Source organism: Ovis aries, chromosome 11, assembly GCF_016772045.2.
Source record: "Ovis aries strain OAR_USU_Benz2616 breed Rambouillet chromosome 11, ARS-UI_Ramb_v3.0, whole genome shotgun sequence".
NCBI classification, from domain to species: domain Eukaryota; kingdom Metazoa; phylum Chordata; class Mammalia; order Artiodactyla; family Bovidae; genus Ovis; species Ovis aries.
Window position 1 is genome coordinate 26,661,355 of NC_056064.1, and position 25,586 is coordinate 26,686,940.

Sequence of the window (25,586 nt, forward strand, 5' to 3'; positions counted from 1 at the left end):
GAATGAACTAATGATACCCATAATAAAGTAGAAATCACAAAGACATAATGTTGAGTGGATAAAAACATGATTCCATTTATATAACTCTAGAAAAGAGAAATCTAATCTATAGTAACTGAAAGCAAACCAGTGGTTGCCTGGGGCTAAGGAGGTTGACAGGTGTGGGTCACAAAAGAATATTTTAGGTTAATAAAAATGTTCCATATATTTATGTGGTCACAGATAGAAGGTCAAAGCTCACGGGAATTTACACTTAAAATGAATGCATTTTATTGTACCCAAACTATTCCTCACTAAAGCTGATTTAAGATCACAATAAATGAAAGAAGGTTATCAAATCAAAGAAAAAAGAAAATATTTTAATGTACAGTAAGATTAAATTTTGTTTTCATTATAAAATATGGCATTTTTTGGCCATTTGAGTATAAGATGGATGAGAAAGTCACATCTAATTTTAATACCCAATATTTACATAAAAGCCTTGCTAATACTGACACTTTGCATAGATTTCCAGGTAGTATTCGGACATTGTATACCCTCAGATCATCCTCAAAGACTGAGAGCTGGAGCCTTCAAGGCACATGGGTTGATCAATTACTTCACTAGCTATGTATGGTGTAGGCCACCTGAAGCCAGAAAGTGACCACAGTTGCACAAATATAATGCAGGGGAAGCGATATTTCAGTATAAGGGTTGCTTGATATAATTCAGTCTGATTACAAGAGAGAGAGGGTAAGATCTAGCCACCACCTGAAACAGTCAACTTAGTACACAGAAGTACAGAGTCACCACCATATAACCCCAGAGAGAACCCGCAATTTAAAACTTTTCTAAAAAACGGCAAATTATTGATGACAAAATCTCTACACTACCTTCACAGTTTTCCTGTAAATCTAAAACTATTATAAAATTAAAGTTTACCTTTTAAAAAGAACTTATTCCTTTATAAAATAACCCACTGAACTTTATATACAAATACTGTTGACGCTGCGACCTGAGCAGGAGTTGTGACATTTTTGAAACATGAATCAGTGAAACCTTCATGACATCACCAGCTTTACATGCTGCTTTTTGATGTTAGGTGGAGACCACAAAAGTACTCACAGATGCATGCTCTAGAGTGGATTTGTGGAAGAGAGACTTAGAAAACTGCACTCAAAATACACCCCCCAAAACCTATCAGTTAACTATTGCTGCTGCTCATAAAAATGCTTTTAGATGCCAGGAACGATGGAAAAGATAACCAATACTAATATAAAACTAACAAACTTGTTGACCAGTGGACAGCTGCTCTCTGCCTACTGATGAAAAGATCTGGAACAATAACTGTGAACAAATACAAATTGAATGAGAGAAACCACGTTAAGGAGACCTACTTTTTTCTTTACTGAAGTATGGTTCATTTACAATGTTATGTTAATTTCTGCTACACAGCAAAGTAATTCACTTATACATAAAATGTATTCATTTTCATATTCTTTCCCATTAAGGTTTATCAGAGGATACTGAATATAGTTCTCTGTGCTATATAGTAGGGCAGTGTTGTTTATCCATCCTATAAATACTAGCTTGCTTCTAACCCCAACTCCTAGTCCTTCCCTCTCCCACCCCCACTCTTGGCAGCCACAAGCCTATTCTCCATGTCTGTGAGTCTATTTCTGTTTTGTAGATACACTCATTCGTAAGGAGACTTACTTTAAAGTAGCTCATCCGGGCCAGCTGGTGGACAGAACTGTCCTGCCACCCCTCCAAAGCTAGAGAGGTAGGCACTGGGACAAAACCCACTCCCCTCAAAAAAATACCTACCACAGTTGTTCAGAAGGAAAAAAAAACCACCCAGAATTTCTACTGCCAATTATATATAAGAGGAAAGAGGAAATATTAAATAGTGACTCAAAGTGAAAATATAAGGCCAGTCACTGGGCAGTCTTCCCATGACCAAATGCAATGCCTTTTAAACTAACTGACTCACCCAAAGAGTTTCTAGAAATAGGACAAAAGTCAGGAGATGCCAGGTTCCCACCCCTGAGAGGAGAAAGTCCCAGCAATTAAGAAAAGAGTACCAGGACTTCCCTGGTGATCCAGTGGCTAAGACTCCGAGCTTCCACTGCAGGGGGCCTGGTTCAATCCCTGGTCAGGGACCTAGATCCCACTTGGCACAACGGTGAGTTTGCATACCAAAATGAAGATTAAAGATCCTGTGCACCACAACTAAAGACCTGGCACAGCCAAATAAATAAATAAAAATAAATATTTAAAAAGGAAGAGTACAACTTAGAAAAGGACCCTAGAAAGAGAGTGAGAAATCCATATCCAAACCACTTATACATATTCCAGGCTGCCTGGAGAGAATGGCGCTCACAGGCTAACATCATGTTCTAAGTCACTATCTCTTGAACTCAGTCCACAGGTGCCCAGGTGCTCCAGCCTACAGACTGTCACTGCCTACACATCACATTATTAGCATTCTTTGTATCCATGTATCAGAAAGTCAATTCAAAGCGGCTTTTAAATAAAAGGAAAAGACATTGATTGGTTCCTGTAATCTGAAAAGCCAGGAGCAATCTGACCTCAAATGTGGCTGAATGATGGGGTTCAAACAATACCGTCAGGATTCAGTCTCTCCTGTCATGATTCAGCTTTGCTTTCCTTGACGTGGGCTACATTCTCTGTTAGGTTTTTTTTAAGTGGAGGCCACTGCTGTCAACAGGGCTATAGTCTGCAAGTTTGGGAGCCACCGTGGAAACACAGAGACTTCATTTTTTCCATTTTCATCCAAGTCCCAGAAGCAAGCATCTTTGGCTCTGATTAGCCCAGCCTGGGTCATGTGTCCACTTCTTAAGCAATCACTGCCCAGGAGGATATGTTACTGTCATTGACTGGTGTTCAATGGGTCACTTACTAATAGACAAGGATCAAAATCATTAGGCAACCTGAGATTCACCAACAATCCACATCTGAGTAAGAGCAACAACAGTCAACACACACACAACACCCAGGCCTCTCTGGCAGACTGAACAGTCTTTCAGAGTTTGTTCTCCTCAAGATAATAATAACAAGCATTATACTTTAAAAAGCTTCCCTGAGGAGTCTGGAATTATTATGAGCTGCTGCTGCTGCTAAGTCGCTTCAGTCGTGTCCTACTCTGTGCAACCCCATAAACGGCAGCCCACCAGGCTCCCCCATCCCTGGGGTTCTCCAGGCAAGAACACTGGAGTGGGTTGCCATTTCCTTCTCCAATGTATGAAAGTGAAAAGTGAAAGTGAAGACACTCAGTCGTGTCCGACTCTTAGCGACCCCATGGACTGCAGCCTACCAGGCTCCTCCATCCATGGGATTCTCCAGGCAAGAGTACCGGAGTGGGTTGCCATTGCCTGAGCTAATATATGTAAAAAGCACTTACAAGAATGTCTGACTCAATGTAAATACTACAGAACTGTTAATTATCATCATGGAAGAAGGATCCTGGAGAAGGAAAAATATCATAACAAGCAGGATGGAGGTACAGAACAGTTTAAATACTGAAAGGAGGGACTTCCCTGGTGGTCCAGTGGCTGAGACTTCACACTTCCACTGTAGGGAGCACGGGTTTGATCCCTGGTTGGAGAACTGAGATCCTGCATGCCACGGAATGGTGTGGCCAAAAAAAAAAAAAAAACTGAAAGGAGTGTGACCTAATTTTGTAACAAACTGGTAAAGCAGGATATATTGGTTAAACTACTTTTTGCTTCTTTGATCCAGAGTTTGCCACAAGATTGTTTTAAAATATGTTTCAGTCATCTCTACAAGGGGATTTGGGAGCGAATAAATACTCAATACTGATTACAAGATGGTGGACTGATAGATGCTGGAGTCCACCCTCCTACAGCAAACTACCCATAATGGAAATGAATCTGAAAAAAAAAAAACAAAACGTGCATACACACACACACACCTAGATCACGCTGCTGTACACCTGAAACTAACACAACATTGTACATCAACTAAAGTTCAATTAAAAAAATAAAAGAATAAATAAAATAATGGATGATTTTTTTAAAAGTCAAATGGCTCCAGGGTATGTGTGGAGCAATCAGCCCAGGTCCCCAGAAAGGCTCAGAAATTAGAGTTCCAACGATCCCTGAAGACAGGGGTGCAGGTTAAGACTGAACACAGTAAGACTGACTGAAAATCTGTATGAAAAGCAAACAGCCTCCATTAATCCCTGGGTTAAGGAGCTGGGGCTCAAGTTCATCAGAGAGAAATTTCTGGTGGCACAAATGATGGCAAAAAAATTTCAGAATACATGGAGATAGCTAATATTAAGTCTTTCAACTGATCCTGTCTTTATTTAAAATTTTGATCTTTTGTCAACTGTTAATTTTTTGCACTAATTTTGATTTTTTTCAAATATTGCATTAAAATACTATTTACCTTGATAACCAGGTTTTCAGGCACCCAAGCTAAGTGCCTCACTTGCCTCTCTCTAGTCTTCACCTAGGTTACTGCCTTTTCAAACCTTTAGTACAAATCTGTTACAAGGAACAGCTTTGGATTAGTGATCGCTTTTAAACATGGTCCAACACAGGGTGGAGCAGAGATTCATCAGCAGTGGACAAGACAAGAAAATCATCTAGAAATCAGTGTGACTAAGAAATCTGGAGCTTTCCTGGTGGCTCACTGGTAAAGAATCCACTTGCCAATGCAGGAGGCACAGGTTCAGTCCTCGGTCTGGGAAGATCCCACATGCTGAGGAGCAACAAGGCCCATGTACACGACTTCTGAGCAAGCCTGTGCTCGAGAGCCCGGGAGCTGCACCTACTGAGCTCAGGTGCTGCAAACACTGAAGCCCACATGTTCTACAGCCCATGTTTTGCAACAAGAGAAGCTACTGCAATGAGAAACCAGTGCGCTGCAACTAGAGAAAACCCCGTGCAGCAATGAAGACCCAGCACAGCCAAAAATAAATAAATAAGATTATTTAAAAAAAAAAAGAAATTTGAATACGTAGAATTAGAACAAAGAGTTTAGGCTGGTTTTGGGTATTGGCAGGGATCCCAGAGAAGGGGTGGAATTTCTGTGTTCCCTATACCCTCTGATGAACCCCACAACTCATCTGTCCCTTAATCTTTGTCTCCAAGATGGAGTGAGAAGCCTGAGATGCCACGGGTCTGGGCTTGCAGTTCAGTCCTGAGAAGAGAGTCGAAGGGTTTGAGACTGGATCCCTGAGGAACAGAGATAAGCAGTGGGGGCTGGAGAAAGGCCCAGGATTAACCTTACAATGTCTTTACAGAAATGTTGAGGAAAGTCAGTGTGAGAACAAGTAAATCCAAGTAGTTTCAAGACGTCAATCTAGTGGAAAGAGATTCTGAGAGGCTTTTCTTGATACAAGGTTCACATAAAATGCTAATTGGTAACATAAAAGTGAGGGTCCCTGCCTGCTCTACCAGTGATGCTGGGGAGATAAGGATGAGGGAGGGGCTCACATCAGCTTCTGCGAGACGGAGTCTCAGGATAATGTTCTGGATGATTCTAATCTTTGATTTTTCTTGCATTAGCAACCAAGCAGTGAGTACTGCTAGGGGTATCACACCCCAGTCATGTTTCTCTACCTTTTTTCTGTGATGGCCCCCTTACAAAGCCTTTACCGTCGTGTATCTGCTTATGGCCCTCTGAAGGGCCATAAGCTATTATAGAATCTATGGTGTTGTGGCTCCACCCATGAGAATTGGCCTGTAGCCAGTTCCTCCCCACGGTTTCTGGATTTTATATCCCCCTCAGGGTCTTCCCCTCATCATTTACACTCTTGTTTCTCCACATCTCAACCTTTCCACCCACCTCCAGCCATGGCCCCCTCTCTGTTCCCTGCCTGGCCCTCTTTCTTTCAAGAAATTTTGGTATAATTGAAATGGGGTGTAAATGAAAGGCCTTGTAGTACACTGTTAGGTTTAGAATTTTAGATGATTTACTTAAAAAAAAATTTTAAGGATAATACATTGTAATTAAGTTTTATTTTTATTTTAGTTTCTGGCTATGTGGCATGAGGGATTTAGGACCCTAACCAAGGATGGAACCCATGCCCCATGAAATGGAAGCATGGAGTCTTAACCACTAGACCACCAGGGAAGCTCCAGCCTTATTTCTTGAAGGGCATGCTACACTCTGATCTGCATTCTGTCTCCTTCTCTCTACTGAACCTGTTCTCCATAATATCACAAATGAACTCCAAGTCCCGACGTCAACACATACTCTTCCACCCAGCAATCTCCATGTCAAAGAAACCTTACCAGCATGTGCCTAGAAGATAGCAAAACTGGACACTATGTTTCACCATAACTCTTTCTAACCAGCCGGATTTTAAATGGTTGTGAATATTGAGTAACATTGCTCTGCCCAATCCTTAGTGGTCCTAACTTCAAGACTCCCTTGGAACAACAGGACTTGTCTCCACTGTGTACAAACCTATGGACTCTCTCCAGCCTCTCCAGGGTCCAACTTGCAACTTTTAATCATCATAAACATTAAGAACAGCCCCTTTCAAGCAGTCAGAAATCCCTGACTTAGGCTCCTCCCTGAATAATTCAGTTAATGTCTTCGCTAGTGGGTTCTTCTGCCTGACAAAAAAAGACACTTAATTTTGTTGACTGTTTTTATCTGTTCATTTTATTTTGTTCTTGTTTTTTTAATGGTGGTCTTTCACCCTTTGTAACTTTTCTTGAACTTTAACCCATAGAAATAAAGCCACCAAGTATATAAGGATATAAATACAAACATGCTCTCTATAACATTCATCAAATGTCTAAAAAGTGTAAACTGAATGATCACTGGCAGAGGAATGGTTAAAACCAACGTGGAGCACCATGTAGCTGTTAAAGAAAAAGTCCAAGGAGTTCCCTGGTTGTCCAGTGACTAGGGCTACATACTTCCACCGCAGCGGGGTATGTGTTCAATCCCTGGTCAGGGAATTCAGATCCCACGTGCCAATGGCGTGGCCAAAAAAGAATGAGTCCAGGGTATAACTACTGAACCACAGAGACGTCCATGAGGACATTTAAGATGTCCTCTTAAATGAGGAAGAAGTATACAGTATGGCACAGATTTGTTAAACAACAAAAAACAGCCACTCCTAGAAGCGTACTCATGATTGAAGATGATTCTATGCAACCCACAAAACCTGAGCAGACTCTCTTTGGGCTTGACTTGGGGATACTTGTTGGGATCAAGGCAGCAGAGGTGGTGGGGACAGGTGGCAAGGCGCCAAGAATCTGCCAGCTTTCTTCTCTCTGAATGGACATAGCTCCCTGGGAGCAAACCTTCTTTGACTCTCCTCTGAGCCTTAAGCATTCCCTCACTAGCACCCGTTTGAGGTCCCACAAAGGCTCTTCCCTCTTAGTCCCATCCCAAAACTCCCTTTGTAGGCAGAGATGGTGGATGAGGACGAGGGGGCAAATATGCCTCAAGGACCAAGACTCTACCTGGAAGAAAAGAGATTGAGACTGAATTCTTGTTTGATATGAATAAAGTTCTCTCTGAATGTTGAGAAGGTTCCAACAGAGATCCACCGGCAGGAAAGAACCCTAAAGTTCTCCAAAGGGAAGCCCCTGTGAGCAGTCATCTGGTCAAATGACCAGGCTCAGTATCAAGACTCAAGGTTTAAGGGGTTGAGGCTGGACACGGCCCTGACCCTGGCCCCTGGCACCACAGTCACTCTGAGAGACCCTCTATGAGCTAAGAGCTGGGAAGCCCAAGTGTGGGTCACTCTTGTGGCCTGTGCAGCAGGCCCATGCGGCACTAGAAATGACCCATCAGATGGTGCAGGAATGACGTTTCCCTAGTGCCACCAGTGAACAAGAACAGAAGTGAGTACCACACTCAGAGAGGGGAGGTGCTGGGCTTCCTGCACACTGGGGAGGGGTACTCAAATTACTAACTGGAAAAATATGTGATATAAAGTCTACCCTCAAATCAGAGCCTATATTTAAAGTTACATAGTTTATAATGCTGTGTTTGTATGTCCAATTTGTCCTCAAAGAATAAACACAAACTTCTGTAGTCCTGTACTAAATATGGGCTCCAAACACTCATGGAGTGGGGACAGTGGGGTGACCCTCTAGCCAACTGAAGTCTAAGCCACACTGGTACAGGAGAAAAGAAGGGGATGAAATTGCTCTTGTGTTCAGAACACTTAAACAAGACTTTTTGGCTATGAAATGCAAGGTCCATCCCCCTCGCCCACAGTCCCTGGGGAAGTATCTAGTGAGAGAAGCTTTGATCAAGAAGCTAAATTGTCCTGCAAAGAGTGGTGGTAGAAAAGTGAGACAGAAAGCAGGGCCCTGGGGATCTGGAAGAAGAGGAGAGTTCAGCTTTGGGGTGCACATATGGGCTTCCCTACTGCAAAACCCAGCCCCTGGTCCTTCGTGTGGTAAACAGAAGAACAAATGGTAACTGTAAGGACCAGTAAACATTTTAAAATAAGAAGCTTAATTCTTCCTGTTGAAAATAAGAGACTTCTTCCAACCTTTTCTTTTCTTTTACTACTTATTTATTTGGCTGCATCAGGTCTTAGTTGAGGCACAGGCAAATTTTCGACCTTCATTGCTGCATGTGGACTGTTCAGCATGAGACCTCTTAGCTGTGGCATGTGGGGTCTAGTCCCCTGACCAGGGATGGAACCCCGACTCCCTGCATTGGGAGTGTGGAGTCGCAGCCACTGGACTCACCAGGGAAGTATCTCCAATCCCTTCCTTAGAGCATTAATGTTAGAAAACTTGTAAGTTCTTTCTCTGTCTCTTTGAAATGTATGGGAATCTTTTTAGAAGCTAAACCAGCCTCTTGCAGCTTTATGACCCAGGAATGTCTCTCCCAAGGCCCTGGCAGTCATCTCTTTGAAATGGAAAAATCAGGAGAGAGAGCACCCCTACCTCCTAGTTTCTGTGAGAGGACAGGACCCTAACTGAGGTGAGCACCTTGCTCTGAGATGCAAAACAACCTCCTGTCATAAAGATATGAGGATATTGGTTTTCCTGTGATTAACCCTATTAATAACACCAAGGATCACCAATCACCAGGTAAAGTTAGGACGAACAGTGTGTGACAAATGGTGCTCTCAAGCCTCTTACTTGAGAACTAGTTACTGTTTATCTTGAGAACATGTGTAAAGGCTGCATCTGTTTGGCACTATAACAGGACGGGATTACTTTATCTTTACAATCTCTTAGCAGATGGCCTGTGACGCACATCACATTCTGGTAATGCTTATTCAAGTATAAAACTATTTTCTTTCCTCCACTGCCTTTGTGGAGAGCTTTTCCTGGGTTGGGAAATCTTGTTTTTCATTATATTTCCCAATATAATGCATGAGCTGAAAAAGAAAAAAAAATAAGTGAGAAGGTTTTAAGGAGTAAGACGTCTAAATGGAAAAGATGTGGAAAAATAGTATGGGGTGAGGAGAGGCAGAGAAAGTTCTAGAAACACTGATGCTGACATTCAATTGAAAACTGTTTCCAGAATGTAAGTAATAGAATAATAGCAATGAACACATAAGGAGACTACTGCCAGGTATTGTTCTGTTTTAAACATTAACTTATTAGCAGATGTAGTAGCTTGGATTATTGTTCTTAATTATCCATCCCCACCTCCACCCTGCCTCTGAGTACGCTCCAGCAGGCAGAAAACGTGTCACTGAACAGCAGAGAAGCAGGCTGAAGTATGGACTAGTCTTGGAAGTATCACGTAAACTTTCTTTTTGGGTAAAAGTGATACTTGAAGGGCACGTGTGGAAAGGCCAGGTTCAGCTACTACAAAAGATGGGGAATGTGAGCCACACTATTTGGATATTACAGGATACCCCAAACTGGAGGAAACTGGGGGCCAGCAGACACCAGCCCTGAGCACTGAGGATGCAGTAGGCAGGAGTGGGCCCAGAAGATAAGGGGAAGGGCACCCAGTAAGGATCAGACACTTCTGTAAGGTCTGGAGGCTGGAAGGCAGGACTGGAATCCCTCTTACGCCCACCAAAGACCAACATGTTGGGTCATTTTTGAGGGTCTGGCTCATGAAAGCAGGTTTACCTTGCCCTGGCCTAGCCCAGGCTGCCAACCACGTCCACTGTGAGCCAAATGCTTATAAAGACTAGGGCCAAGAAGACTTGGGTAGGGACCAGCAAGAGGCTTCCTGGGTGGGTGCTAAAGCCTGAGTCCTGAATCATCCTCCTGACAAAGTCCCACCGCTGCTCCCTGGTTCCCCAGTTTCTCGCCCTGAGTGCCAAAAACGACCAGGAGACAGTGGGGGTGGGGGGATGTGTTTCAAGTGGGATAAAAACAAGGGGGAAGATGAAAGAAGTAGAACTTCATGACTAATAAGAACTTTACACCTGAGTCTTTTAGGAGAAAATTGGATTCTTGTGGGGAAAGCAAGCACCAGGGTCAGTGAGGCCAGAATAAAAATGTACCTGGAACATATAGAAGAGAAAGAGGCTGCATTCATTCTGGAGGGACAAAGTCCATGGGAATCGCCCAAGGATGCTGGGTCCCTAAGTGGCTCCACATTGCACCCTCACACCTGGGTCCCTAACATTCTCTGCACCCACTATGAAGACAGGACAAAAGGAAGCACTCACTGCCCTGCCTCAGTTAGGCCTCCCTCAGTATCTGAAGGGGTTGGCAGGTGGCGCTAGCGGTAAAGAACTCATCTGCTAATGCAGGAAACATAAAGTGATGCGGGTTGGATCCCTGGGTCCGGAAGACCCCCGGAGAAGAAATGGCAACCCGCTTCAGTATTCTTGCCTGGAGAATCCCTGGGACAAAGGAGCCTGGTGGGCTATAGTCCCTAGGGTCCCAAAGAGTCAGACACGACTGAAGCGACTTAACATGCATAGCATGCAGTATCTGACGTGTATGTGTGTGGGGGGGTGTCCTAACCCAGCCATGTTTGACGAGGTTGGGGGTGGGGTGAGGAGCAAGTCTCTCAGCCGTTACTTTTCCAAGTTTTAGGCAACCTGGGGAAACTCTGGTCATTTATTGAAGGACTGCGCTCAAATCAGGTAGCAATCAGAAACTGAAGACTGACTGGGCTGCACTGGGTCCGGAGAAGCCCACTCTCCAGGAATGCCCCAGCGCAGCCACCCAGGTCGACCTTCCAGGGCTCGGCCCACGGTCTTCCCCAGGTCCCAGCCCACAAAAGCAGGGACTTTCTCCTCCGTTTGGAAGACCGACACACTCCCTCTTCCTTCGAGCTCCCCCAAAGTCCCGCCGACCTCGGGGAGTGTCCTCGTCCTGCTCCCTTCAACGCCGAGGCCCCTGACCGCCTCGGGAGGAGGAGAAACCCGGGCACATCCGTCCTCTCGACTTCCCCCAGGCCGCGGTCCCTTTATCTCCCTCGCAGCTGCGCTCGGGCCGGGAGGCGCGGCTCTTCCCCACAGCCGGCTCTGCGGCGGCTCGCAGGTTCGGGCTAGTCTGGGGCGGAGACTGGGAACGCCAGAATGTGGTGAGGAGGGCGGGGACGCGAGCCCATCTTTAAAGGCCCGGGACCGGCCCTGAGGCGCCTGGACACCTGCCGGCGGCCCCGGGCGGCCTCGAGAAGCGCGCACGAACCCGGCTTCCCTCGCTTCAGCCGCCGGGGCGGCCATGGGCCGCTACCGCATCCTCGTGGCCACCGGGGCCTCGCTCTTCGCCGGCTCGCACAACCGCGTGCAGCTGTGGCTGGTCGGGGCGCGCGGGGAAACGGAGCTGGAGCTGCAGCTGCGGCCAGTGCGGGGCCAGGTCAGCGGGCGAGCCGGGACGCGGGAGGCCGGCGAGGGGGCGGGATAGGGGGCGAGACGACGGCAGGACCGTGTCCGCTGGGGCTTTCAGGTGTTGGGCCGCCAGTGCCTGGGCGGAGGGGATCGGGAGCCAGGGTGCAGGCAGGGCGCATACCCTTCTCGCTCCCCGACGGCCCTGGTCCTCACAGCCTCCAACTCCTTCTTCAAGTGACCCGTGCCAGTGTCAGTAATAGGATCTGAAGTCAAGCAGGATGCTCCTAGTAAGGAGGGCGCGGGGGGAGCTCAGTTAAAGGACCGATTGAGGTGCTGATGTTCAGACATCAATTCAAGACACTGCGAGCCACACGCCGGGCTCCCTCATTCTGCCGGGGCGATAGGGGTGAGACCCACCGCGCAAGCGTTCGGAGGCAGAACGAGGAATGCTGTATTTGGAGGCCCTGCCAACCGAGGCTCCACAAAGGTCCCCTCCTCTCTTGTCCTCCCCCCCCCCCCCGCATTACTTACCCCCCACCCACCCCGGCAAAATGGCCTTTCCTGGAACCCTGCTACTGTCTCTGGGTTCTGGTCCCACAGAAGGAGGAGTTTGAGCACGAAGTTCCGGGGGACCTGGGGCCGTTGCAGTTCGTGAAGTTGCGCAAACACCACTCCCTGGTGGACGACGCGTGGTTCTGCGACCGCATCACGGTGCAGGGCCCTGGAGCCTGCGAGGAGGCCGCGTTCCCGTGCTATCGCTGGGTGCAGGGTGACGGCGTGCTGTGCCTGCCAGAGGCCACCGGTGAGGGGCAGTGTCGAGAGGAGGGGTGTAGGTCCTGGAGAACAGATGGGAAAGGAGGGGGGATGGAGCTGAGAAAGGTCAGAGGGCCTTGAGGAAAGTGAGGGTTCAGCAAGTTAAGTGTGGGGAAGGCAGGACACTGGAAAGTTATAAAATACCAAATTTATACACAGGAAAAAAAAAGCTGCAAGTGGAGCTGGACAGGGACATAAGTTCACGTGTAAATCCCACCCTCCAAGAAGATGAGGGCAGGGGATGGGAGTCGCAGCGATGATGGGAAACAGAAGCACCGAAAGTGCCAAAGTAAAAGCAGACGGGAGATCTGTATTGGGATGAGGAACAAGTTGGGGCAGGGCAGGTACAGGTAGCATGTGGAATAGCGGATGGAGGCGACCCTGAGAGAAGACAGTGTGGGAAATAATAAACAATGTGACTGGGAGAGCTGGTTTGGTTGGAAAAACACAGAAGCAAACCATGAGGACAGGGTGCACACTGACAGCGGGCGGGGGTAATGAGGACAGCCAATACAGAATCTGTTATCATGGGAAATAGTAAGAGAGATGATCACGGAGGAAAATGCACGCCAGGGCAAGTAAGGATAGAAAGACATCACTTTGACACTGGTGAATAAACATGCAGCTAAGAGCAGGAACAAGGTGATAATAGACTCTGAGGGTCTCAGCAGAGTGAAGTCAGAGAAAGAAAGCAAAGAGCTGTTCCTCATAGCTTTCCAGACGGCTGAGGTGTGGCAGGTGAGGTTCAGCACATATGAAATTAACCAAGGCAATATATAGAAGAAAACAGGTAAGGGCATATGGGTGACTAAGACTTTACCCCCCCCCCACCTTTTTTTTTTTTTTTTTGGCTGCACTGCTCAGCATGTGGGATTTTAGTTCCCCAACCAGGGATTGAACCCGTGCCCCCTGCAATGGACTTGCAGAGTCTTAACCACTGGACTGCAAGGGATTCACAAGATTTTATCACCTTAATTACAGTGATTTTTCCAACAATAGATACTGATGAAATAGGATCAAGCGGGGAAAGGCGAGTTAACAGACAAGAAAAGATGTCAAACATGAGATTGTCTCAAGGCAAGAAATGAGGGTTGAGATTAACAAAACCCAGAGTACACAGTTGGCAATGACAAGGTAAATGTGTCTCAGAAATCAATGGAGTGATGCAAGGCCAGAGATAAAAGCAACAGAGCAGAACTGAACACAGGGCCCATGACTGCTGAAAGGAAGATGAAGACAAGCGGGGGAGAGCCCAGGACCACACAGACTGTGGCCAACTGTCTTAACATCTCCACAGCCCGCCTGGCAGGAAACAATGCATTGGATGTGTTCCAGAGACATCGAGAGAAGGAGCTGAAAGAAAGACATAAGATATACCGGTGACCACCCACCCACAGGGCCTCTCAGTGGTACCCCCTTCCCTGACCGCACCCCCACTACTGACCTGGGCACCCTTCCTGAAGCCTTGTCCCCATTTCCTAGCTGGGCCACCTGGAAGGAAGGGTTACCCCTGACAATAGCTGCAGGCTGTGAGGACGATCTACCTGCAAATATGAGATTCCACGAGGAGAAGAGGCTGGACTTTGAGTGGACACTGAAGGCAGGGTGAGAACAGGCCTGGAGTTCAGAGTGGTGAAAGGGCCGGGAGATCTAAAAAATGGTGGTAGATGGTGAGGGGCTGAGGGATGGGCAAGTGGGTTCACGCCTTGATTCCTGTCCTAGGGCTCTGGAGATGGTCCTCAAACGTGTTTACACCCTCCTGAGCTCCTGGACCAGTCTGGAGGATTTTGATCTCATCTTCTGGGGCCAGAAGAGCCCCTTGGCTGGTCAGTGGTTCCCCAGGTCTCTATAACCTGTTGATGGCTTCTCCTGATGTCCCGACCTTCACACTCCACAGTCCCTCATAAGTGTTTCATAGATGAGACTATATTGTGCTGGGTCATTTCTCAGAGACCTCAAGATGAAAAGATAGGGACTGGATATGGGGTGGTCACATGCCTACATTGCTGGGGTAGGGCCTGGAGGAGGGACATCCCGACTGTGTAAACCTCCTCCTCCACTCCACTCCACCCCGACCCCACAGAGAAGGTTCACCAGCGCTGGCAGGACGATGAGTTGTTTGGCTACCAGTTTCTCAATGGCGCCAACCCCATGCTGTTGAGACGCTGCACCTCTCTGCCTTCTCGGCTGGTGCTGCCCTCGGGGATGGAGGAGCTACGGGCCCAGCTGGAGAGAGAACTCCAGGTATCCCTCCCACCCTGCACTGTTCTCACCTTGGCAGTGCAGCCAGAAGTGATGAAGGGGAGGGACCAAAGATGAGTTGAGGAAGGGAGGCTGTGGTAGCCCTTGGTCCAGACTCCAGTGCTGGAAAAAACTAGAGGTGATACAGTATGTGGGGAAAACTCTGAGGAGCTCCTAGCATGGAGAAGCAGGATGGATCCCCAGGGTACAGACAGGCTCAGTGGTGTTACCAGGGACAATGTCATCTCCTGGTTGATGTCAGTGCGCTGGACACCAGTGTCCAAAGGGAGGAACAAAGATGGAAAATGTGCCATCAGCAGGGGAGAACTGTGTAGGTTTCCTGGGTTTGGAGGAGGTGAGCTGCATATGAGGATGATGAGCGAGGCCAGATGTGAGCATGTCATGGGCATGTGTGCACTGGACTGGGCAGCAGTGCTGGCAGCGGATTCCTTGACACAGGAGGTGAGTTTTGGAGAGGGAGTGAAAGAGCGTCTGCTGAGCTGGTAACAGCTGAACACAGGGAGCAGGTCACTGCAGGATGGTGGGGTAGGGGCCTGGCCATCTGGACAAGGGGCCAGCGTGCACACTGGACTAGGCAGGCCCATTTTGAAATCGGACCTGCACAAGACGTCTACCTTCACTAGGCTGTTTGTCACTTAAAATGAGAGGAATCAGGCCAGATGCTCTGGTCCTGCCAATAAGACTCCGTAACTGACACATGATGATGGCAAGAATCAAGATAAATATCTTGAAATGTGTTCCCCTTTTGCCCCTGCCCTCTCGGGTTAGACTTTAAACTCAAAGGATGGATACATTCCTCCTTTCCCCAGAACGGTTCCCTGTTTGAGGCTGATTTCATCCTCCTGGATGGAATTCCAGCCAACGTGATCCGAGGAGAGAAGCAGTACCTGGCTGCCCCCCTCGTCATGCTCAAGATGGACCCCAGTGGAAAGCTGCTACCCATGGTCATCCAGGTGAGGTGCCCCAGGCACCCCCTCCCAACTCTGTTGCTGTTCACCTCCACCTCTGCACCTGAGGACCCAGCCCCTTGCTCCCAAGCTCCATCCTCACACAGTGAGACCTGTCCTCATGTCACTCTGCTTACAGCCTGGTTTTTCCTGACTTGCCCAACTGGAAGGACTTGTTCAAGAGTCATAATGGCCTTTTGGAGTTCTCATCCTATACCCAGTGGTTCTTGAACTGCAGTGTGCCTCAGAATGACCTAGAGGGCTTGTTAAAACAGTGTGCTGGGTCTCAGCCTGAGATTTTCTGATTCAGTCTGTCTGGGATGGGGACTGAGAATTTGCTTTTCTAAGTTCCAAAGTGACGTGGATGCTTCAAGATTGGGAACACATTTTAAGAGTCACTAATTAATCCCTCAGTCCACTCTCTTTTCTCCCACTGTTCTCAATAGTCAGTTTAACAAACCCTGTCAATTATCTCATACACCCAGCTTCCCCTTCCATCCCCCACCATAACTCAGACCCCCATAACGTTTCTCCCAAACCACCATCAGGACCTCCTCACTGGACTCCCTGCATTCAGACCCCCTGCATTCACCCTGAAGACCATGATAGGTGCACGGTGCCACAGCAGTAAGAGGCAGGGTGGAAGGGGCCTCATTCTTCCTCCTCCTAATCCTCTAGATTACAGCCTCCTGGGTGGCAAAAATCGTACTTACTCATCTGTTTCCCCAAGATGGCTGACCATAAGGTCACACAGAAAGTGGGAATTCAATGAAGGCTTAATTTCTTTTTCCCAGATCCAGCCTCCCAGCCCCATCTCCCCAACCCCACCACTGTTCCTGCCCTCGGATCCTCCACTCGCCTGGCTCCTGGCAAAGACCTGGGTCCGAAATTCAGATTTCCAACTGCATCAGCTCCAATACCATTTGCTCAACACCCATCTGCTGGCTGAGGTCATTGCCGTGGCCACCATGAGGTGCCTCCCAGGGCTGCACCCTGTCTTCAAGGTACCACCTCTACCCTCCACGTCCTACTTCATTCAGACCCCAAAGAAAGGAAACAGGCCAATATCATATGATACTGCATGTGTGCATGCTAAGTTGCTTCAGTCATTTCTGACTCTTTGCAGCCCTATGGACTATAGCCCACCAGGCTCCTCTGTCCATGGGATTCTCCAGGCAAGAATACTGGAGTGGGTTGCCATGCCTTCCTCTGGGGGACTTTCCTGAACCAGGACTTTTACATCTCCTGCACTGGCAGGCAGGTTCTTTATCACTAGCACTACCTGGGAAGCCCCATCATATGATATTATAGCAGCAAAAAAATTTTATCACTTTGTAAAAGAAGGGAGAACAGAAGGAAGAAAGACTGTATCAATATTTTGAGACTTGTGTTTTAATTAAGTTGAGTCACTTAACGTTTCTTCAGGACATATTACAAAGGAACCCTCTGAAATTCTCAGATCTGACAATCTAGCAATGGGCCGAGAGTATAGCCAGAATATTGCCAGTAAAACAAAAGCCTTGTTCCTGCCTTAGTAGATTTATGAGTTAGCCAGAAAGACACATGGTGCCCACAAGAACTACCCAGAGAACAATACCTGGACCTAGAATTTGAAATCATGAGACAGCTGGTAAACACTAGAATATTGATGGAGAATGTTCCACCCCAACTGAGAGTGCTAAGTAGGAACAGAGCAATAGGCAAGGAGAACGGCGCAACAGGGTGCTTATTCCAGCCCAAGAGAGAAATGGAGAAAGACATGTGTTGGCAAGGTGGTGACAAGAATTAAAAAAAAAAAAAAATCAAGGACTTCCCTGGCTGTCCACTGGTTAAGACACCACAATTCCACTGCAGGGGGTACAGGTTCAATCCCTGGTCTGGGAATTAAGATCCCACATGCCACATGGCTCTAATCATCAGACTTGGGGAAGGGAAGGAACAGTAGCTGCAGCAAGCCTGGGTATCAGAGCAGAGACAGAAAAGTCAGAGGTCTAAGCTTCTACAACACTCAGGAGCCCAAGGGTGGTGTGGGAGACTGACCTAGAAATCCTGTAATTTTATAAAAGAGTGAGCTCAGCATCTACTGCTCAGCTGACAGCAGCAACATAAGGCTCATGCTTGCTTTAAAATGTCCTCAAAATCTTGATGACATTTGAGATATAGGGAACAAGGCAAAAGGGACAAAACTGCATACGAACATATGCATATGAAACAAGCATATGAACCAGAGCAATCGTCAGAAACAGGAAAGCCAGGAAAGAAGCCAGCTGGGAAGTGAAGGTGAGATTCAGTTTGAGGTTCATGGAATTGGAAGTGTTGGCAGGACACACAGGTGAGCACCTGGCAGGGAGAAGGACTGAACTGTACTTCAGCCGGGGGCCTGCCAGGTCCCTGAAAGCCTGGCCAGCAGTAGCTGTGGCCTCTTGGGAGGCTGGGGCGGCACCGACAAGATGGAGTCCAGTGTGATGAGCAGAATCTTGGATTTTACTCATCTCATGGTGCTCCTGCACCACTATCTTCTGCTCACCTTCGATAGGCTAAGCCTCATTTCACACTGAAAATATCCCCCCTTTACGAGTTGAGCCCTGTGCCCACCTGTCTCCACTCCCAGAGCAAAATCATGTCAAAGAGCTGCACTGTTATCAGCACACACAGGAGAGCCAAGCCGGCCAATGTCCCAGTGGTGATCTGTGCAGGCTCTGGATTCAGACTGCCAAGGCCTGAATCCTGAGTCCTAACCTTCGTACAGGTGTGAGCTCAGTGTCCTCATGTCTTAAAGGGGACAAAAGGAACACCATCGTGGGGCTGCTAAAGGATGAAATGACCTAATAGCATGACACAGGCTAAAAGCTAGAAAAAAATTAGTTCTTGCAATTTTTGTTATTATTACCTTTGGGGGGCAGGGAGCTGGGCTGGGTCTTCATTGCTGTGCACAGGTTTTCTCTAGTTTTGGTGAGTGGGGGCCACTTGCCAGTTATGGTGCGTGGGCTTCTCACTGCAGTGGCTTCTCTTGTTGTGGAGAACGGGCTCTAGGGCAGGCGGGCTTCAGGAGTTGCAGCTTGTGGGCTCTAGAGCTCAGGCTCAGGAGACGGCTTAGCTGTCCCCCTGGCATGTAGGGTCTTAGTTCTTGGACCAGGGATCAAACCAGTGTCCCTGAATTGGCAGGCAGATTGTTAACCACTGGACCATAGAGGAGGTCCCGGTTATTAAGAATTGTTTGTCCTCAGGCTTCTCCTCTCAAGTGGATGTTGGGCTTTCTATGACACTCAGCAACTTTCATGAACTTTCTGAAGTTTCAGTCCAATGTAAGCTTCTTTGACTTCTGACCCCATAGTTCTCTCTGGCTCATTCTGTCTCCAGCAACAACTACTTAGATAAATACCAACCCTTTGTGAAATCTGTACATAAACTGGGTGGAAATGAAAACAAAATAGTCTGAGATAAAAAGAAATGCATGGAAGATCAGGTGGCCTTTTTTAATAGCTAAGGAAAAGTTATTTCTTGAAAAGCTTGCAAAATAGAGGGAATCTAACTGCCTAATTTGGGGTGGGAGGAGATTTGATGACAGCCTCTCTGCTGCCCTGGTGGCTCAGCTGGGAAAGAATCCACCTGCAATGCAGGAGTCCTGGGTTCGATCCCTGGGTTGGGAAGATCCCATGGAGAAGGGAACAGCGACCCACTCCAGTATTCAGGCCTGGAGAATTTCATGGACTGTATAGTCCATGAGGTCGCAAAGAGTCAGACATGACTGAGCGACTTTCACTTCACCTCTGCTGCTTACACAGGTGGCACAGTATGGCTCCTCCTCACCGAAGGTACCCAACTCTACCCCTCAAAACCTGACAGTGAAGCAACCAGGGGATGGACGTGTGACTTTGGAAATGAGCAGACAGACTAATTTAAACTGTGAGGATGACAGAGTATAAAAGCAAATCAGCTGTGGAGTAGGAAATGGCAACCCACTCCAGTATTCTTGCCTGGAAAATCCCATGGACAGAGGAGCCAGGTGGGCTATGGTCCATGGGGTCGAAAAGAGTTAGACACGACTAAGTGACTGAGCACATCAACACATACTATGATTTAAAATGGTTGTTTTCTTTTGTATTCCTACTAGAAGAGTCTGGGACTTCCAATGCTTCCATATCCTTGCCAATATGTTTAGTCTCTTTAAATTCTGACCTTATTAATAAATGTGTAGTATTTTTTAAAAAAGCAAATTAGGGACCCTGGTGGTCCAGTGGTTAAGACTCCTGCATTGTAAACCCCTGCTTACAATGCAGGGGCTGCAGGTTTGATCCCTGGTCAGGGAACTAAGATTCCACATGCCACACAGCCAAAGAGGGGATGAAAAAAAGTAAAAGCAAATCAAAAGGGGCTGATTCTCAAAGGCCACCTACACTCCAAGTGGAAATCATCAAGATAAATAATAGCTGCTACTCAAGGGCATCACTCATGTAAGCATCACTGTAGCCTCCTAAGACAAAAGACCCTATAATCAGCCACCGTTATCACATGAGGATAGGAGATGAGAAAGGTCACCACTTAGAGGGTCCTGTACCTTGGACAAATATAAAATGACTGCTGAAGTGAAACCCAGGTCAGTGGGGCTGGAGAACGATGACTCACAGAGGTGACAAGATCATGAGATGGCATGATCATAGGAACAGGAAGAGACCAGCCTGTCAAGGGAGGAAAGCGCCAAGAGAAGAGAAGGCCATCATGCTGCCTACAAGGAAGGACCTGAGCATGTCCCCCATAATCGACCCCCTCTATTCTCCCCCATCCAGCTCCTGATGCCACACATCCGCTACACGATGGAAATCAACACCAGGGCACGGACTCAGCTCATCTCAGATGGAGGCATATTTGATAAAGTAAGTGGGGCTGCATCACTGCCTGACTTTCTACCATCTCTTGCCACTTTGAAGATCCCAGACCAACCTGGATAAATGTCCTGACCCTTAAACCTATGAGCCCTTTATATCCATGTCTCTAAAATGTGAAAACCCCACATCTGAAAACCCCTTATATACTGTGCACTGGCTTCTTCCTCAAGGCCTTGCATCTCTCTTGTCCCAGGCTGTGAGCACCGGTGGAGGGGGTCATGTGCACTTGCTCCGCCGGGCCCTGGCTCAGCTGACCTACCGCTCCCTCTGTCCTCTTGACGATCTGGCTGATCGACACCTGCTGGGAACCCCAGGTGCTCTCTACGCCTGCGATGCTTTACGGCTCTGGGAAATCACTGCCCGGTGGGTGAGGGGGAAGCCAAGAAAGGAGTCGGTGGAGGGGTGAGGTGGGGAGAAGGCGAGTGGGGCTCTGGTCCCAAGGTCAGCATGGGGCAGAAGGAACATGAAAACAAGAAGATCCAGACAGGAGAAGCAGAGGAAGGGATCCTGGGGAGAGATGAGGAAGAGTGGGGAGTCAGTGGGTGGGGTCTGAGGAGCAGACTAGGGACAGAGAGCATAGATTGGGAAAGCTGTGGATGCAAAGGCTGAGGGACCTGGACAAATCAGCGGTTTTGTTAGAAAGAAAGGCTTTCAACAATGTCTGGGAATGCCTAGAACTAAGGACCCACGTGTCCTTCCTCTCTAGGCTATTCTGTAGAAACAGCTAAGAGTGACCCAAAAGGCAGGCCTAGAAGACTCTATACTCAGACACAGCAACAGTCAGCTGGCCAGAGACCATGGAACAGTGTAGAGGTCAGAGGCCGGAGCCTTCTCCTCTTAAGGAGCTCACCTCCCTTCTCCCCGGGGCAGGTATGTGGAGGGGATTGTCCACCTCTTCTACCACGGGGATGACGTTGTAAAAGGGGACCCTGAGCTGCAAGCCTGGTGTCGGGAGATCACTGAGGTGGGGCTGCGCCAGGCCCAGGAGCGAGGTGAGATCCCTCCCAGAGATGGGAGCTCCTCAGACACTCTGCCCAGAGCAGAGTCTGAGTTCAGAACCCCGCCCGCTCATCACACCCTCTGCCCTCCACACTTCAAACATCTTAATACCATTTCTACCTCCTGAGACTCAGGACAATTCCCAATGCCCAAGGATCAGCCTCCTCAAAGACCCTGGCCATCATCCTTCACTTTCACCCCCTCCCCTAACCTGCCACAGCATGGCACCCCCCAGGAACAGTGGGGGATCTTCCCAAGCCCTGCTGGGGTTCACGTTCTCTCCTCGTGGCTGTCTATACCTTCCTGAGGATATAAATGGGAAGAGTTTTCCACCAAAGTCCATGATGACCCCTTCTGTTTTCCCTCTTCTTCTCCTGCCTCCCACTGTCCAGCACAAAGAAAGAAAGTCCAAGCCATCTGCACAATGGCCACAGTGCAAGGTCATTTCTAGATGTAAACACAATGCTCTACAGGCTTTGTATCAACCCTGAAGTCAGTGCCCCCCTGGGGCTCATGTCACTTTGGCCGATCCAGCCTCCCCCACAATCAAGTCACTGCCTTTAGCACCCCTACTGGCATTCTACCCTCTGGGGAAGCAGCAGCCTTTCTTGGCTCTTCCTGGCTTCCTCCTCCTCTAACACACACGGACCAGCATGGCCTGCTCCAAATCTTCCTTCCATCCCTGTCCCTCACATTTCACACTGACATCTCGGCCTCTGTGAGGCAACTACAGATATTTACTGGGGAGCCGCTATGGCCAGCCTCTGGGGGTGCCATGAGCACTAGTCTGACACTCGCCCTCAAGAGGGAGCGTCCCTCTGGAGCATCAGTGGCTGCACCACCCCGCTTCCAGGACCAAACTTTCTCTACAGGCTCCTGGGAGACCCCTCCTCCTCTCCTTGGCCATCTTTTCCCCAACCAGCATCTACATTTGGAAAATGAAAATAAACATCCACATGTCAACTTTAGCCTCCAATAAGTGCTTCTCATTCTCTCTTCACTCTCCCTCAATTCTCACAGCTCACTTTTGCCTCATTTTCTCAGCAGACATTTTAGAAAAAAATGTGCTAAAATAAAAACAAACCTGAGATTAGCAGTTAGGAACCCAAGTTCAAGGTCAGCCTCTGCCTTTTCCCAATTACCACAGTCCTGTTGTTCGTTTAGCGGCTCAGTCGTGTCCAACTCTTATGAGATGGCCCAAACTGTAGCTCACCAGGCTCCTCTGTCCATAGGATTTCCCAGGCAAGGATACCAGAGTGGGTTGACATTTCCTTCACCATGGGATCTTCTCCACCCAGTGAACTGAACCCATGAACCCACATCTGCATCGGCAGGTGGATTCTTTATCACTGAGCCACCAGGAAAGCTCTTCTACAAGCAGTTTAATCTCTTTTGTCTTTGATTTTTTTTTTAATCTATAAAAAGGGAGTGTTACATTTGCTCACCTTAACTGGTAGGATTACTGGGTCTCTGAGCCCCCACCTCCACCATGAATTGAGTGGCTTGAGCATAATCTTTGCAGAAAGCCTCTCTTGCCTGTGACACTGTAAATCTATAACTTTGCTTATCTTTCATATTATAAATTAGATACCTGCAATTCCCTGTCTGCAAACAGAAGGCAACATCCCTAAATTCTCAGCTGTTTTTTGAGGCAAAGGGTTTCTGATCATTCAAACCTTTTCAGCACCCCCCCCACCCTTCCAAAATAACAATAACTGCTTATTGGAAGACTTGTTCCATACCAGGTGATTAACTCATTTATAAAGTAGGTATCACTCACATTTTACAGGTCAAGAAATTGAGGTTCAGAGAGGTCAAGTAACCCAACTGTATTACTTGAGTCTGAGTTGAAGCCCATGTCTGATGCAGATATACTTGAACAAATGAACTAAACAAACATCCATCAATTCCAAAACCTAGACATCTGAAGACATCGGCCTTTATTTCTCTCCTCTCAGACTGTAGCCTCTAAATCCTGTTCCTTTTCTGCCCAGGTTTCCCTGTCTCCTTCCAGTCCCAGAATCAACTCTGCCATTTCCTTACCATGTGTGTTTTCACGTGCACTGCTCAGCATGGGGCCATCAACCAGGGCCAGGTATGGAGCGCTGAAAGCCCAGATCCCTGAAGGCAAGTGTTTGGACATGGGATGCCCATGGGAGAGACGGGGGTTCAAACCCTAAGTACTAGGATCCTAGGGTTGCAGTTTCTTCCCCCAGCTGGACTGGTATGCCTGGGTCCCTAATGCCCCATGCACAATGCGGATGCCCCCACCCACCACCAAGGAAGATGTGACAATGGCCACCGTGATGGGCTCACTACCTGATGTCCGACAAGCCTGTCTTCAAATGGCCATCACGTGGCATCTGGGTCGCCGCCAGCCAGACATGGTAAGAGAGGACTCTGGGGAAATGGAAATGACAGTTGGAAGGAACAGCAGTAGGGCAAGGCTCTAGGTGTGTCTGCCTTTGAACTCAAAACTGACTGATCCTTTGTTCTTTCTTAGGTGCCTCTGGGGCATCACAAAGAAAAGTATTTCTCAGACCCCAAGGCCAAGTCTGTACTAAATCAATTCCAAACAGATCTGGAAAACTTGGAAAGGGAAATTACAGCCCGCAATGAGCAACTTGACCTGCCCTATGAATACCTAAAGCCCAGCCACATAGAGAACAGCGTCACTATTTGAGCTCTAGGGCGCCCCCCCATGGGCAGACTGCAGATCAGCTCTGGGACTGACAATTCCATCTTGAGTTTCAGTTCAGTTCAGTTTAGTTCAACCCCTCAGTCGTGTCCGACTCTGCAACCCATGAACTGCCGCACGCCAGGCCTCCCTGTCCATCACCAACTCCCGGAGTTCACTCAAACTCACGTCCATCGAGTCGGTGATGCCATCCAGCCATCTCATCCTCTGTCATCCCCTTCTCCTGCCCCCAATCCCTCCCAGCATCAGAGTCTTTTCCAATGAGTCAACTCTGTGTTGCTGTTCACTTGCTAAGTCGCGCCTGACACTTTGCAACCCCCTGGACTGTAGCACACCAGGCTCCTCTGTCCTCCATTATCTCCCAGAGTATGCTCAAATTCATCCTGCTGCTGAGGTTATTTCCTTTCCCAATTAAACCACCTACATCTGTATCCTATGAGCCCAAGGGCCTTTGCAGGTGTGCATGCTGAGTTACTCAGTCATGTCCAACTCTTATGCGACCCCCATGGACTGTAGCCCACCAGGCTCCTCTGTCCATGGGATTATCCAGGCAAGAATACTGAAGTGGGTCGCCATTTCCTATTCCAGGGGATCTTCTCAATACAGAGATCAAACCTGCATCTCCTGCACTGGCAGTTGGATTCTTTACCATTGCACCACCTGGGAAGCCCCTAAGGAAAGGGTCTGATAATATGTTAGGTTTTGGAAGCCACACTGACTCTTGTCACAGCTATTCAATTCTCTTGTTGTAGCACAAAAGCAGCCACAGGCAACGTGTAAATCAATGTGACTATGTTCCAATAAAACTTTATTTATGGACAGTGAAATATGAACTTCTTGTGTCATAGAATATTCTCTGTTCAGTTTAGTCAACCATTTTAAAATGCAAAAAACACAACAACAAAACCCTGTGGATTTTTGCCCTCAGGGGCAGTACCTGCACCAGGGTGCCCCTGCAGCAGCCTGAGGTACTGACCTTATCTGAGAAACATCCAGAGAATGCTGGGGAGTGGGGGGATGGTAAGGGAGGCAGGGAGGGGAAGATTTCTTGGAGAAACCGACAACCTCAATTCATCCTCCTTTACCAGAAGCTTGACTTCACGCTTGGTGGCCAACTTAAAAATTCCTGACTCTACCTTGGCAGCTTTCCCTCCACCCGTTTCTCCTATTCATACACCTACCCCAAAGTCCCTGCATGCGAATGGTGCTTCTAAGGCAAAAGAAAAACTTTCACTCCAAAATGATGTCCTTCCAGACAGTCTCAAACAAAA

General features: G+C 47.9%; 2 protein-coding genes across 28 annotated transcripts in view; one reads left to right on the top strand and one right to left on the bottom strand.

The window, feature by feature from the left end:
• LOC105607815 (DNA-directed RNA polymerase III subunit RPC6-like) overlaps positions 1–25,586 on the bottom strand; it is a 128,962-nt gene that overhangs the window by 102,305 nt on the left and 1,071 nt on the right. For 5 of the 22 annotated variants that reach the window (XR_009595543.1, XR_009595540.1, XR_009595537.1 and 2 more), the window contains exon 2: positions 23,937–24,017. The exons of 10 other annotated variants lie outside the window; for them this stretch is intronic. The gene's annotated coding sequence lies outside the window, so the exon portion shown is untranslated. Of the gene's footprint in view, positions 1–1,695; positions 12,547–18,622; positions 19,142–23,936; positions 24,018–25,586 lie in introns of those variants that run through there. 7 more of the 22 variants (XR_009595546.1, XR_009595539.1, XR_009595548.1 and 4 more) reach the window with 5 other exon arrangements.
• On the top strand, positions 11,523–25,148 carry ALOX12 (arachidonate 12-lipoxygenase, 12S type). Of its 6 annotated transcripts, none has more exons than XM_015098595.4 (14): positions 11,523–11,738; positions 12,311–12,512; positions 13,821–13,902; positions 14,006–14,128; positions 14,246–14,349; positions 14,607–14,767; positions 15,595–15,738; positions 16,527–16,736; positions 20,520–20,606; positions 20,812–20,981; positions 21,489–21,610; positions 23,612–23,712; positions 23,834–24,004; positions 24,121–25,148. In XM_015098595.4, exons 1-14 carry the CDS (start codon positions 11,604–11,606, stop codon positions 24,298–24,300), a joined length of 1,992 nt encoding a protein of 663 aa, XP_014954081.2. In that variant the 5' UTR covers positions 11,523–11,603; the 3' UTR covers positions 24,301–25,148. The 6 variants fall into 6 exon arrangements, with proteins under 6 accessions (XP_014954081.2, XP_060251359.1, XP_027830855.2 ...); XM_060395376.1 differs by having other exon boundaries at positions 24,904–25,148; XM_027975054.3 differs by having other exon boundaries at positions 11,659–12,512.